Below are 14,899 nucleotides of genomic sequence, written 5' to 3'. Positions count from 1 at the left end.
ATCAGTTTGACATGCCTGGTGTACAGTATCTGATTTTGGGGGTGGGATAATGACCCTACAAAGGTGTAAAGTTAAGGTTTTACTGCTTATATTACCTGTTACACACATTGTTGAAGTAGCCTTCGGACTACAAACCAATTTCTCTCAACTTCATTTTTTTCCTAGTTACAGTGAAGTAAATTGTTCGGTTGCCCGACCAAATTCATGATTTTCACTCACTTTTTTGGCCCTGTGTTGTATTAGGTGTCTTTTGTCCTTCACATGCTGTTCTATGATCCTTTATATGTGTTATCTTTGGGACAAACGTCCTCTGTTAATTAGGTTTTTCATTAGCGTTTCAGGCTAACTCTGACCCACTTGTTTTTGCTGTTTATTCATCGGGATTGTCCCTTTTAAATCAAATTGAATCAAACAAATGAAATTACAGGAAAATAAGATCTCTTATGTAGACTATTGTGCTTTGATCCATTTGTTTTCAAGAAGTCTGCTGTGTGCTGGCTCTTTCATCCTAATGCCTCCTTTGAGACTTCCATTAGGATCGGTATTTACTCTTCATTTGTGTGCTCTTTACTCTGCGTGACTACAAACTTTCTTGTTTGCAGCCTCTAACCATCTTCCAGAGGTCCCTGACAACCATGCAGATCCAGATCCAGGGTCTGCTGCAGTTTGCTGTGCCTCTGTTCCCTACAGCTGAGGTACACACACAAACAAGAGGCTATGTCAAAATATTTAAGAAGCAGCATTAGAAGGATTTTTCCCATAATAGATAAAGAGCTATTCAGTGATACTGCATGCTGTATGACCTCTCCACAGAGAGACCTACTGGGCATCCAGCACTTACTCAACTCCTCAGAGGCCAGTCTGCACCAGCTGACCGCCCTGCTGGACTGCAGGGGGCTCAACAAGGTTCGTTCACTGCATCCTAATTGGCATCACAGCAGCACAGCTAGGTCTTACAGGAGAGTAAGTGGCCACACAGGATTGCAGCATCAAACTGAAAGTGGAGCTGTGAAGAGAGCACAGTAAAAACAATTTGAAATCTTAGGGGCCCCACTTTTCTAAACTGTGTTTTCTCACTGGTGTATATTTGAGTTTCCTGCACAGTGTAACTTACACAGAGTGGCTCACGACTGCAGTGCAGTTTACTTATAATGTTTAACATCCCACTGAATCCCGCACAGATGTCAGTTACTGTGTGTCTTCCTGGAGATTCAAATATGTCAGCGAGAGTCAAGCAGACTGTTTGTGCATCTGCCTTTTTGTTTGTGTTATATTATGCGTTTGACCTCTCTAGGACTACCTGGATGCAATGGTGGGGGTGTGCTATGACGGGGTGGAGGGTATGCTCTACCTCTGCCTCTTCTCCACCCTGGCAGCCTGTGCCTTCACTGTCATGCTGTGTGCCATTCCCAGGGCATGGAGACAAATTGCCTGCAGGTCAGTTCGTTCTCTGCTTGCATGCCTGCATGCCCTCATTTCCTCGTCCCGCAGCCATCTCTATGCAGCCTCACGTACTGTATGAGCCAACTGGTGCATGTGTGTGTGAATATTTTTTCAATTGTGCAAGTTCCCAGATGTTTTGTCACAAATACAAATTCACTTGTGTGGGCACAAGGTGCTTCCTTCTTGTGAACTCACCTTTCATTTTAAACATCACTAATTATCCATTTAAAGGACCATTACACTGATTCTGCATGTTTTAACCCATTTAAAAATACTGTTGTTTATATTACAATGCATACTATAGTTTTAGATTAATTTCCTGTCGTTCAGGCTGGCATTGTTTTTGACCTATTTAGTAAACAATGCATAACATGATGACAATGGAAACTGGTTGGAGAAAGGCAATGCTTCACAATGAACAGTTTATCACCTTTATGTCTTTGTCAGTTACATTATCATCACGTGTGCAGGTGTACGCAATGGCTGTTTTGTAAACGCTTTTCTTCAAGGCACGCTGACACTTTAGATATAAATGCAAGAAACCACAATATTCACATTATCTTTGACGCCGTGTCCGTGTCTCTTTTCTAGGTTTGATTTCCTGACAGTTCAGCCTGAGAAAGCTTATCAGCTGACCTCAGAATCCTAGAAAGCACAAGCTGTATTATCATACGCCGATAACACAAATTTGTCCAAAAAAAGGTGGTAAAATGTCAGCTATGATGGATCACATGTGCCAAGAAAGTTTCAAATCTATGTTAAGATGATATTCATGCTGTACTAAAGAAACTTTATCATGGTGTTCAACAAAACTGAGACAACTTGGTGATGGAAAGAAATTATTGATACTGCATAAAAAAAGTCACTCCTGTTATTATTCTGGGAATAATTATGTCCTAAATTTTGGAATATCAGGGCTAATTGGCACCATTCAAGTATGCCGAATTAGCTATTAGCAGCTCCTGTGTGCAATGTACCCAATGATGTAAAGAAAATTACCACTGGATCACTTTGATACTGAAGAAAACCTCAAAACGGACTGATTCTCAGGCAAGTTCTGCAACTATACACTGAGGGGCGTTTTTGTCCCCATGATTTCTCAGTGGATTCATGGACATTTATTTGTCACGGGCATCAGCGGTAACAAGATAATCTTGTGTAATCATGTAAGTCACATTGATTATAACAATATTTGTAAGTAATGACTCAGAGAGGAAGCTGCGACACTGCCAAATCATGCCAAACAACGATAAACCAGTCCCTTTCACCTCACACCTCATCCCTCACACCTCCTCCTCCACGCCACCTCCTTTAAGCCACTCATCTCCCTCCTCTTCTGCTGATGTTTCTCTAGAGAACGAGATTATGACGACATCGACGAGGAGGATCCATTCAACCCGCGGGCGAGGAGGATAGGCTCTCAGAACCCCAACCTCACCAACATGCACAGCTTCTGCAGCTACAGCAGCAGCATGGGCAGCCAGAGCAGCCTCCACCCGCCCGCCCCAGCGGTCTCCAACGCCCCCATGTCCGAGTACATGTGAGCGAATAATGATTTCTGCATTTCGCATGTTTGCCATTCCTTCGGCATCTGAGTCGAGCTTTTCATTCTCTCTCAGGAACCAGACAGCTCTGTTTGGGGGAAATCCGCGGTACGAGAACGTGCCTCTGATTGGACGAGGATCTCCGCCCCCGTCGGTGCGTTGGGTCCCAGAGGCCAAGTCCTTCCTATGATGTCACTTCCCTCTGAGCAGCTAAACAGATTTAGCCTCTAAAGCACAGGAAACTGTTTTATTATAAATGACTGCTGACTATTTGACTCATATTTTCACTGTGAAAAGTGTTGGACCATATCTAACACCCTTTCTTAAATCAACTTTTTTAAGGATTTCTAACTAAAATGAAAAACTCTCTAGCTGCATATGGTGCCTTCTTCTGCCCTCCATCCACGTACAGGACGCTGACTTACAGTACTCAGGCAAGGAGAGGAGAAGTAATGTAGTTAATATTTAATCATGAACTGAACATCATTTAGTTTCCTTCAGGCCAAATTCCCAGGAGGGAGTGACACGGGTCTTAACCCGCAAACTCGCTCACTGTTGACATTAAAGGTTTTCTTCCTCATTGAAGACATTCGCCTCCCTCTGGGCCACTTGTCTCCTGTTACTGTACATCATGGAGACAAAAATAGAAACATTTTGGATTAAATTTTCATGGGGCACGGCCTTTAAATGACATGCTGCGCAAGTGTGTGCTGAAATACAGCAGTTCGTTGCACTGTGCAGGTATTTAATCTACGTTAGATCAGTGTTTGTAACCTTTTTAAACGATAATTCAGACAAGGTTGTGAGCATCAGATCAGGTAATACAAACCAAATACTTTTGATAAATTGCTCTTTATTTGTATCCACAAAATTGGAACAAAGATAAATGTATTTCTACTTTTTATGTCAGTATTTTAGTAGTAGTTTAGCAGTTTGTAGATAAAATATATATATATCAGGTTTGCTTGTGCCAATCATCATTCTCATTAACCTTCAGCCTAAAGTTCCAACCTGAGTTAACCAAAAAGAATGTGATGTACTTTGTCTCATGACTTCTTTCCTAATTAATACCAGCAAGTAATGTATAATTAAATTCTCCCTCATGACTACAACTGTGCAGCGCCATGCAGCAGTCTGCAGCTAACAGCTTCTTTTATATATTTTTTGTTTGTTCGTTTGTCATGTGTATGTTTGTTTGTATCTTTCATTTCGATATTTCCTCTTTTTTTTTAATCAACTTTTGGAGATATACTCTCAGCAGTATAGAAACCGAGTAAGTCTTTTAAACTCTTCCTCAGGATTAACTCCCTCACTTATCCTCTGTTGCATCTCTTTTACCTCTCCCTCACCTCACGTCACTTTGTTTGGTTCCTGTGTAGTTTTCCTGTTTGGCATGGCTTTTAACTCTCATCCTCTTGTCCTCATTCCAGAATCGTTAGTGAGGGTTTGTCCGCCCCTGGCGGTCAAAGGGTGGTACTGCAGTTATGTCCTTGGACTTCCTCACAGTTAGCCTCCCTGTGCATGCACTTCTGCTCCAGTCATTCAATTCTATAGCTTGTACTGCCACAAGGTGTTGAGCACCAAGCGTTGTGTAGTGCTATAGAATTTATCTTATCCAGGTGTTGGCAGATTTGCAGTGATGTTTTAGTCATTATTAATGCAATTGATCGAAATGTTGATTGATTTGAGCCAGTTCTGCAGGTGTGAGTTTAAGGAATACGCCCCAGAAAATCAAATCTTTGAGAATAAAACACTCAGCACCTGTGGGCTTGATGGTAGCTCTTTAAAGTTTGTGCCTTACCTTTTGTGGGAAGCTGTCAGCCTGGATTCACAGCACTTACAATGGATTCCTATTGTGATCCAGAGACATGTGAAAATGCATCAAAACTTCTTTTCAAAGAAACTTCTTAAACCACTCCTGCAGCGTCATCCACCTCTCCGCCATTGAACTTGTGATTACAGTAAAAGGTATCCAGAAGCAGGTATTCAGTCGGAACAAGCAAACAAGTCCATGTGGGTGTGATCAGGCAGGCAGTAAGACAGAAAAGGATAGAACGCATGTAGTGTAGCACTGGGAGTAAAGGGCAGGTGTAAATACATGGTGAGCTGATGAGGGAAGAGCATGTGTGCAGGATCTAAAATGACAGGAAATATCAAAGAAATATGCTTTTTCGGTTTCCTGCCGAGAGTTAGATGAGGAGACTGATACTGCGCTCCTTTGAACATGGAGCTAGAAGCTAGCTTATGTTAGCATAGCGATTGGAAACAGGGGGAAACAGTTAACCTGGCTCTGTTCAAGGGCAACAAAATCTGCCCTACTGCACATTTAAAGCTCACGTATTCACATTTTATATCTGGTTCGTTTAATCCGTACAAAAACAAAAGTATAAAAACGACAAGTTGTTGTTTTACTGGGATTACGAGCGATTTCTTAGCCAGGAGCACACAAGCTTCCATTCCATCCCATCCTGACCGTCTACTACTGGGTCCAGCTCCATATTGAACACATTGATTGTGATAGTGGTATCAATCTTATTATCTAATTCTCAGCATGAAAGCCAATAAGCATATTTCATGTTGCATAATCGGTGATTTATTGGTGAAACGAAGACGCTGCCGTAGTCTGGGTTGCTGCTGGAATTGATTGTAACTTCTGTGAATCTACAGCTGCCGTCCTCTGCCGAGCTTCAAACTTTCAAGAGCCACCTTATAATCCCACACGTGGACTATTCCTTTAAACCCCATGGCCTTTTGCTTTCTTTCTATTTGATGATAAGGCTCAGTACCGCACCTGTGAAACCTCACCTGCAGCTCACAGGATGGGCCTGTAATGCTCTGTGTGTTCACCTTTCCTCCGCAGTACTCCCCCAGCATGAGGGCCACCTATCTGTCCATGACCGAGGAACAGAGAAGACAGTTTGGGAACGACTTCCAAGCATAGACTTCTTTATGTGTCTGAGGAGGGAAGCGGCACTCACACACACACGCACAAACACACTCACACACACACACACACACACACGCTCATCAGACAAAGAGTGTGTGGCTATTCCAAGCATCACAGAGGACAGTGTGTAACATGTCGTTAGTCCGGGACTCCAGTCTGTGCAGTCTCAGGACGATGGAACCACATCTGTACTGTTCTCCCCGTGTCGTACGCTCATAAATGATTAATTACACTTTTCTGCCATCTGTGGGGGAACTTTCTAAGTATTTCTGCCACATGCTGTCAGACTTAACCTGCTCTTAATACATTGTGTTGAATTTAAAAAAAAGATTTCACTGTCTTTAAGAAGAACTTTGATGAAAACAGGTGACAGGAGCAATTTTGAGGATTCATATCTCGCTGCAGTAAAGCATAAAAACATGTTCACAATGTTGACAGAAAAAAAAAGATCATTTAAAATGATCCGAAAACTTACATTCAGGTCTCCAAAGAGAAACGTCTGATCATGACAGCTGATTTTCTGTGTGTTGTGCGTCATGCTTGATATTTGTGAGGCACAAACCCAGCAATGGCAGCACACATCAGGAGGTATTGTTGAGGTCTAATTTATTTACGTTCACACACAGACAAGCCTGCAAGTGAAGCTTCGTGTTTCTAAAGCTCCTGGAGACGAGACGACCTCGAGACCACAGCTTCTGTATATAAACTGTACAGTAACAGACTGCTGTCTCATTCTGATGTGGTTTATTTTGTTTAAACAATGTGCCATTTTTATATATTTTTTCTAGTCCTGTGTGTCACATAGATCACTTTTTTTTTTTTTTGTATTTTGTAAAGGGCCATTCATTCATGTTCTCTGCCTATCGAATCCAGCTAATACAAAAAAAAAGTTGTAGTTTCTGTCATAACTTGGGAAGCTGTGCTGCTCTAACCACGATTAATGAGAATATTCAGGTAATTATTTTCATCAATCCAAACCACCCAAACGATACATGTTTGTACTGACTAACCATGATTTTCTGTAGGGATTTAATACATGCAGTTTGGTTTATTAATTATTTTTCTTAAGTGTCATTTCTTTCAGCATGTTACATTGTACAGGCACTGAGAGTGGTGCTTAATTTCGTGTGCGACCTTTAAACTTCAGGGTCTAACTGTGAGTTGAATAAATCAGTTTTGAGTACAACTTGTCGTGTCCTCACTTTGTTGTTGTTGCGTGTTCATGTCACTTTGGGTGCAACTCCCTCGACTTACGTTTGTAAAAATGCTGCATGTTACATACTGAAACTCAGACCGCTAAGATAAGAATTTGGTCTTTTAAAGAGTCATATTAGCTCGTAAGTGAAAAATAAATGGATGCAGCTGCATTAAGAGCACCTTGGCTTGATTACTGATTAACTTTGGCTGCACTGATTATAGCTGCCGTGACATTTGATCAATCAAGCATTGACCATTTATGAGTCAAAAATGCTGCTGCTGGTTGCCTGGCAGCGGTGGTAAATTTAAAGTAAATTTACTTAAGTACTGTTTTTCCATAATTTGAGTTAAAACTGATAATTTGATTTTACTTAAATTCCCAAAAGTGCCTATTTTACAACGTCTTTAATTTATGTTATCTGACTGCTCACATGCCGCCATATTTGACATTACTGAGTATTTTGGTATGATGGAACTGATGTTCTCATCTAATCATTTAAATTTATGATAATTTAAGGTTCCCCCTCAAGTCAAAAGTGTATTTTGCCTATTGTCATTTTCCTCACACGTTTGAGCTTCACTGTGCAGTTTGTTGCTAGAAGACTGTTTTCATATTCACCTGAATATGCAAAGAGATATTCATAGATTCTAGATAAACTGTAATTGATGAGAGAGAAGATGTAGATGTAATTTTAGGAAATGTTAACTCAGTAACTGAGTGTTTATTGCATTGAAACCATGGCAAAGACTCAGTATTGTTCACAGCAGAGTGGGGTTTATTTTGTCTTAAAACACATCTGGAGGGGATTTCATCTGATTTATTGAAATAAGTGTGAGCACACCACACTTTATGCACACCACTTCAAACAAGCCTCAGTAACAAAATGGCTTTTTGACCATCAAAGCACATAGAAACCCTCAACACTTGTGAGTTTGCAGGGTTTTTTCTTTAAATATACCATATATTGAATAGTTTTTCCTACTTTTTTGAGTTGTTTTTGTGGTTGTTGTTCCGTTCTGTATCAAAAGCTGTGAACACTTCAGTCTCTGTGAGTTTGTTTCTGTTTGATAATCTCTGTGACTTTGTGGCCAACAAGTTGTTGAGACTGCAGGCACAGCAGAAGGTCGTTTTTCATTCTTCCAGCAGGTGTCAGCATAGTCTTACATAAAGTGCTGCTCAGTGGACGCTGGATTAACTCCTGCAGAAAGAGCAGAAGGCTGAATACCACAATATTTTAGAGTACAAGTCGGGACGCTGTGTAAAACATAAAAAAATCAGAGTGTGCTTATTTGCTAATCCTTCTTTGACAATTGAAAACAGTGGAGAGACAGTATATTTGATATTTCCCTCATCGACTTCACTGATTTTTGTAAATATGTGCTTATTCTGACTTTGACACATTTCAAAGAAGTTGGGACAGGAGCAAAAAAAAGACTGGAAAAGTTGTGGAATCATCCAAAAATACCTGTTTGGAACATTCCACAGGTAAACAGGTTGATTGGTAACAGGTGACAGTATCATGATTGGGTATGAAAGGAGCATCCTGGAAAGGCTCAGCCGTTCACATGCGAGGATGGAGCGAGGCTCGCCGCTTTGTGAACACATGTCGGTAAAACAGTTAACTCACTAGTGATTGCATTCTGTTTTAAATTAGATCTAAATAACATTTTAAGTACGAACTTTTTTGAAAATTGGGTTGCACCTCTGTGGAAGGTTAAAAGATAGAAAACAAAATGTCGACTTTGAACATGTAGTCAGCTACTGTATATAAAGCTAGTTATATTTGCATTTGTGAATGATAAATAATAAATGAAAGATACTCACACAAGAAAAAAAAACAGATTAAATCAGGTTAAAATGATTTTTTCCTTGTCCTTTAACTTTCTAAAACATGAAATAAAAAAGACGAGAAACGCGAGTTTTTTATTTTTAAGAAGTAAGTTAGCATTGTTTCGCTAACTGGTACTGTAGCTAGTTTGTACTGTAACTGCTAGCTTGATAACTGACAACACTGGTGCCTCGCGGGTCTCCAAGGACAACGTGTGCGCACGCGCGCGCACGCACACACACTCTCTCTCTCACACACACACAGAATCCCCGAGCGGCAGCAGGGCAGCGCAGAGACGCGCGGACAGACCGGGAAGTGAAGGTAGCAGGTGGGCTGCCGCTGTTGTTAACCCACCTGTCTCTCCGCAGCGCTTGAATTGTTCTCCGAGAGGAAACCGGACGAGCGGCGGAGCGTCGACGCACTTTGGAGGACGCGGACAGACCAACGTTAGCTGGGACTCGGCTGACAGTAACACGGAGGTCGTTAAGTGTTTGTCTCGGCGGTAGCTGCCGGTATTATCCCGAGGAGACCGGCGGAGCTGTTAGCTAACTGTTACATCCACTGGTCTCTAAGTATATGAGCCAAAGGGCTGCAGGTGTTTTTAGAAGAGGTGACATGCAGGTACCGACGGTGAGGAGGATGGTCCAGTGTCCCGTCTGTTGTTGACGCTCCTTATCCTTCACTCGGACCGAAAGTGACCATGAAGGACACGGGGGACTCCAAGGACCACCAACTAACTGTGAGTCCAAACTACAGACTGCCTTTTAAATGGGGGTTTTCATTCTCGGGTAGGCAGGAGATTAGACATTATTATCAATCAAGTTAGTTCTCCCTTTGCTCAATCTGTTGTTAGAATCAATAACCATACAAGACAGAAACAAACCCAGAAATCTGCTGATTGTACACTCACTGGCCACTTTAATAGGTCCACCAGTACAATCTAATGTAATCTAATACAGCTGTTCTGCCATAAAGTCTACTTTTATGATGTAATGTTCAGTTTTTGTTGACATTGTGATTTCAATCATACATGTATTATTGAGATCATTGTTAAAGGTGCTGTGCTGAACTACATGATATTCACAGGTGTTTTTGAATTGCTTCCTGTTTACTCAGAAAATTAGGAACACCTTTAATTGCAGCGCGATACAGCCACTGTGACCTCAATCCTAGAACAAATTATTTAATTAGCACTTGTATGACATCAAAATTAAACCTCAACATTATAAGCATCATAAAAGACGTATTAATGGCAGAACAGTTGCATTAGATCGTGCAGGTCTTCCTAATGAAGCATATTTTTTGGTTTGTTTGTTTTTAAGTAACTAGATGTTTCTTTTTAGAGCGCATTGTTGGAGTTACATGTTGGATTTCCCAGCCCGACACTACCTGCACTGTGTTCTGCAGCCTACAGTATATCTGAATAATTGAAGTGGCTGTTTCAGTTGCCTGGCCTCTCTCTTGTCCACCGTGTAATACACTTTCTGCAGGGTGCTGACAGAGAGAGTAGCTTATTATTCCCCTTTGTTGGAAGAGTGATATGTGATTATTATTATTATTATAGACAGTGCAAAAAGCCCAAACAGGTATCACATTTAACATGGTTTTTAACAGTTGTTCTAATTGCATATACCTGTGGTGTGCTGCTGTGATTGTTGTCGTCTGTTTTATCCCATTTTACACCCGTCAGAAGCTTTTCTTCTGATCTCTGAATGTTTTCATGGAAAGAAATCACGCAGGTGGAGAAAGCATGGCAGTGTATTCATGTAATAATATGACGTTCCACTCAATTAGTGGTTATGTGTCTGCCAAATGCTATCCAGTATTCATAAGGGAAGGCTAATTAACCTTCTGATGCTACAGGTGTGTTTCGCCGTCAATCTGTTTTCTATCACATTCAAGCGCTGGCAGTAATAACCTATGCCATCATGCACTGGGCAGGAGGCATGTTGCAGTCTAGACCTGTCACCAGTCTGTCGCATAGCTAACACACACACAGGCAGCCAAACACATTTATACTCATATTTACAGACAATTCTGAGTTTCCAGTTTAGCCGACATGTATGTGCGTGGTCTGTGGGGCTGGAAACTAGAGAGAAAACAAACATGAAATTCATGCAGGGTTCAGTTTAAGATGAGGACCTTCTATATGTGAGCGTTCTTTATTATCTGGTTGAAAAGAAAAAAAAAATCTTATATCCTGTGCTTCACATTTAAAAGATTACTCATGCAATTTTTGTATTGAATGAATTGAACTCTCGAGTCATTTCCTTTTTTTAATGGTCAAAATAGAAGGCAGCTGCATCAGTACATCCTTTATAAGTAAGAACAAATTTGAATCATGAGTACTTGTGTGCCGTCAGTGTCGTTCCTTCCCATCAAGGCAGAGTTCATTTCATTTTTTCACCTGTCATTTCAGTAAATTGAATATCTCTGCGTTGATTAAATTCAGAGACAACTAAATTCACTGTTTTTTTGCTGCAGGTTGCTTTGAGGATCCGACCCCTCAGCGATGCCGAGAAGGAGGAGGCGGCTACGATCGTGGCCCACAGAGTGGACGACCAGGTGAGATGGCCAGCCTTCACTCTACCGCCGTGTGCCTGTGTGTGTCAGTAACCTGTTTACCTCTGTGCACATGCAGTATGCATGCATGTGGGCGAGTGACGGGGTCAGCGTGTGTGTGCTGGTGTGGGAGACGGCTGTTGTCTCTGTTTCAGAGTCCTCTTCCTGCCTGTCGTGAGGCCGCACACATGACACGATATCTTCAGGGACCTCGGAAAAAGCCAACATCTCTTTTCAAAAACCAACTTGTTTATAAAGCTCAAATGTCACATTTCATTTTTAAATGAATGCTGGATGACTCAGACCCGTAGCAAAGAGAGCGACCTTTCTAACAGCTAATAGAAAAGCTGAAATTCTTTCAGAAGCACAGGGCTGAAAGCTTCGCCACAGTGAATAACTGGGATTTAATTGGACATCAACAGTTGCAGAGCACTGAAACACCTCTAACGTTCGTGCTGATGGTTGCTCAATCTATTACTGTGTCTGATTTGAATGACAAAGAGATACAAACAGGGCAATAAGTAGTGATTATTTCTGTTATGGATTCATGTAACCTTTATAATCAGTCAGTTAAGCTTTTAAAAGAGTCCTCCACCAATTTTAGCATTTCACTTCTGTATCACTTCTATGAAAAGAACAAAACCGATGCAGCAGATGTGCCTTTTTTATTCCACGCATTCTTCTTCCTAGTCAAAAATAGGCATCTACCTTACCCACAATGCACCTCTGTCAGAAGTTTTGTCACATCAGTCTTGAAAACCTTTTGAAATTGACATGCTTCAAAGGCATTATTGGCACCACGTGCACCAACTAGAGCTGCAACGGTATGAGATTTTCACAGTTCGAAAGCCACCTCAGAAAATGTCAGTGTTACGACGTCACGGTTCCACTGAAACAACTGCCCCATTCCAGCTGGATGATGACTGACTGCTGCTGCTCGCTTAGTTTCATTGGCTTTGGTCCCTCAGCGCATTGCTAGCTAAAACACAACAATCTCCACACCAGACTTCACTCATATATTATTAAATTGCTGTTTACTGCTTACTGTTGCTAATGTCTGTTGCTACTGCTAACTACCATTGCTAGCTGAAATTCCACCCATATGTTACACAATGAAACTTTATCTTACAGCTGAAACGCTAAGTTGATAAACAAACAGTGAATCAGCAACTATTTTGATAATTAATCCGTTTTCAGTTTAGATGGGTATTTTTGCGATGTGTTGCCATTCTGTAGACCAAACAGTTAATTGATTAATCAAGAAAATAGACAGTCGATTGATCAATAATGAACATAATCGTTAGTTGTTTTATGAGCAGATATTTAACATACTGAATATTTCATCATCTAATATTTCGTCATCTATTATGTGGACATTTGAAAATAGATAATGCTGACATCATTATGCCTGGCTCTGTTCACTCTGTTCCCACTTGTGTCTTGTTTTGTTTTTTTTCTGATTTCAAATGGTTTTCTGATTTATTTGGCAAGTAAACTGCTCTGAATGGAGCCATTATGCTAATTGTACTTTCCATTAGAGTAAACCAGGACAGGAGTGTTTCTGAATGAACTGGGTGTAGATTGGCTATGATGGCAACAGTTGTGCACCACAGCAGAGGGCCAGTCTTCATATAGATATACACGTAAATTACACCAGAGACATGGATTTTGTTTTTATTTATTCTAGCAATAAAAAATATATAGCTGGATTTGGATTTCTATCACACAACAGACGCATTTTCCCGTCAGAGGATCCTGTTCTTGGAGCTCAACCACTCTGCGTTCGTGTAATGATGTAACCATGTGACCTCCCACCTGAGAAGGACAAGCATGAGCTCCACGAGGACCATGTTTACCGGCAGCCGTAGCTTTTGAGCCGGTCCCTCTTGGAGACCATTTAGCAGCACCAGCGGAGAGTGTGTGATGATGATGATCATAGTGCTAATGATAATGAGCATCGTGACTGGGAACCTGCTGAGGTGTCTCATCGCTCTGTGTGGGCTGATTGAGGCAGTAGTGGGCATGCTGGTGGTGGGCAGCCTTTCTTGAGCATGCGAGAAGTCAGACAGCATAGCAACAGCTGACACAGTGACTCAGACTTGACCAGTGCTGGAGGGAAAGATTATATTCATGCGAGGATGTGATTAGTAGTGTTGTTCATGCTGCCGAGGGATTTCACGAGAGAACACTTATAGAAACAGATAATCCGCAGCGTTGAGACCGGACTTGTTTGTCTGTCTTCTAAGAAGCAATTCAATTACACCAAGTCTTGTAGACAACATCAGCACTTCTGCCTGCCATGACATCATTAAAATAGGCTTGGGCACAGGGGATTAGAGCATAGCAGTAGGCAGGTAGATATGGTGCTGACACAGCCAGCCTAACAAGGCTTTGTTAATGACACCACCTCAACCAAACTCAGCTAGAAAAAATGTTTTGTGTGTCTCCTGTTCAGCTTTACCTGCAGCGTGTTGATGTTCCTGTATGGGACAGTTCACACTGTGTTATGTCTGTGAGGGGAAAAAGTGACAGATATGTCGAATGGCCTGTGTGAGGTTATATCAGGTTCGCTCAGGCACGTTCACGGCAAAGGATTAGCAGGGTTTACTGTACAATACACACATGTTATTGAGACAGTGGGATTGTGGGAATCTGCTGTTTACCTGTGTCTGAAGCTCACCTGGGCTGCCCTGACATGGATGGACTGGATGTAGTGAGGAAGGTCGCAACAACACGGGGATGTTTTTAGATTCTCGACCGCATGATGGCTGAATGTGTTTATCTGTCACTCGCGCCTCAGTCATCACACAGGCCACACATGAATACATGCAGACATGTTCCTACATATACATATGTACAGATAAAAACAAACTGATTACTTTGTCAGCGAGGCAGACAGACAGGCGAAGACCATATGGCCAAGACGTAGTACTCAGACAGATTAGCAGGGCGCTGGAGGCTGACTCGGGTGGGAGTACCCGGAATGTGGCAGAAAGCAGACAACTCGAGGCTGAGCTGAGCCTGCGGAGATGAGCGCATTGGATGGGTTTTAGCTCAGGTTAAGCCTTCTGCCACCTGCTCTCTCTCTCTCTCTCTCTCTCTGGCTTTACTCTTCCCCCACTCACAGGGGATCCAGCCGCTGCCTTTCATAGACCACCTGTTGCCTGTTACGCTCAATGGGCTTTTCTTGTCCTTGAGGGAGTAGTACACAGGTCAGAGTTGTAGTGAAGTGGATTTATGAATGAGATATGAAATGGGTCAGATTGAACTATTTTTACTGAGTCGCGGTCATAATAATGTGACTAGCAGTAGACTGATTCATCTGTCAGCCAATTAATGGGGCCAATGCTGTAAGGGCCAATATCTGCAATTATTTA

The 14,899-nt window shown here is 41.8% G+C and overlaps 2 protein-coding genes across 2 annotated transcripts in view; both read left to right on the top strand.

The window, feature by feature from the left end:
- ttyh2 (tweety family member 2) overlaps positions 1-7,114 on the top strand; it is a 60,459-nt gene extending 53,345 nt beyond the window's left edge. The window contains exons 9-14 of the mRNA XM_041963274.1: positions 603-695; positions 814-906; positions 1,295-1,437; positions 2,798-2,983; positions 3,063-3,141; positions 5,848-7,114. Coding sequence (XP_041819208.1) covers positions 603-695; positions 814-906; positions 1,295-1,437; positions 2,798-2,983; positions 3,063-3,141; positions 5,848-5,928 — 675 coding nt within the window. The 3' untranslated portion in view covers positions 5,929-7,114. The remainder of the gene's footprint in view (positions 1-602; positions 696-813; positions 907-1,294; positions 1,438-2,797; positions 2,984-3,062; positions 3,142-5,847) is intronic.
- Positions 7,115-9,622: 2,508 nt separating this feature from the next.
- Positions 9,623-14,899, top strand: part of kif19 (kinesin family member 19) — a 37,409-nt gene continuing 32,132 nt past the window's right edge. Inside the window, exons 1-2 of the mRNA XM_041962981.1 lie at positions 9,623-9,699; positions 11,445-11,525. Coding sequence (XP_041818915.1) covers positions 9,661-9,699; positions 11,445-11,525 — 120 coding nt within the window. The 5' untranslated portion in view covers positions 9,623-9,660. The remainder of the gene's footprint in view (positions 9,700-11,444; positions 11,526-14,899) is intronic.

The sequence above is a fragment of the Chelmon rostratus genome, chromosome 21, assembly GCF_017976325.1.
Source record: "Chelmon rostratus isolate fCheRos1 chromosome 21, fCheRos1.pri, whole genome shotgun sequence".
In the NCBI taxonomy this organism is placed as follows: Eukaryota; Metazoa; Chordata; class Actinopteri; order Chaetodontiformes; family Chaetodontidae; genus Chelmon; species Chelmon rostratus.
Note: the sequence above shows the minus strand (reverse complement) of the source record. Positions and strands in the feature narration are given on the sequence as shown.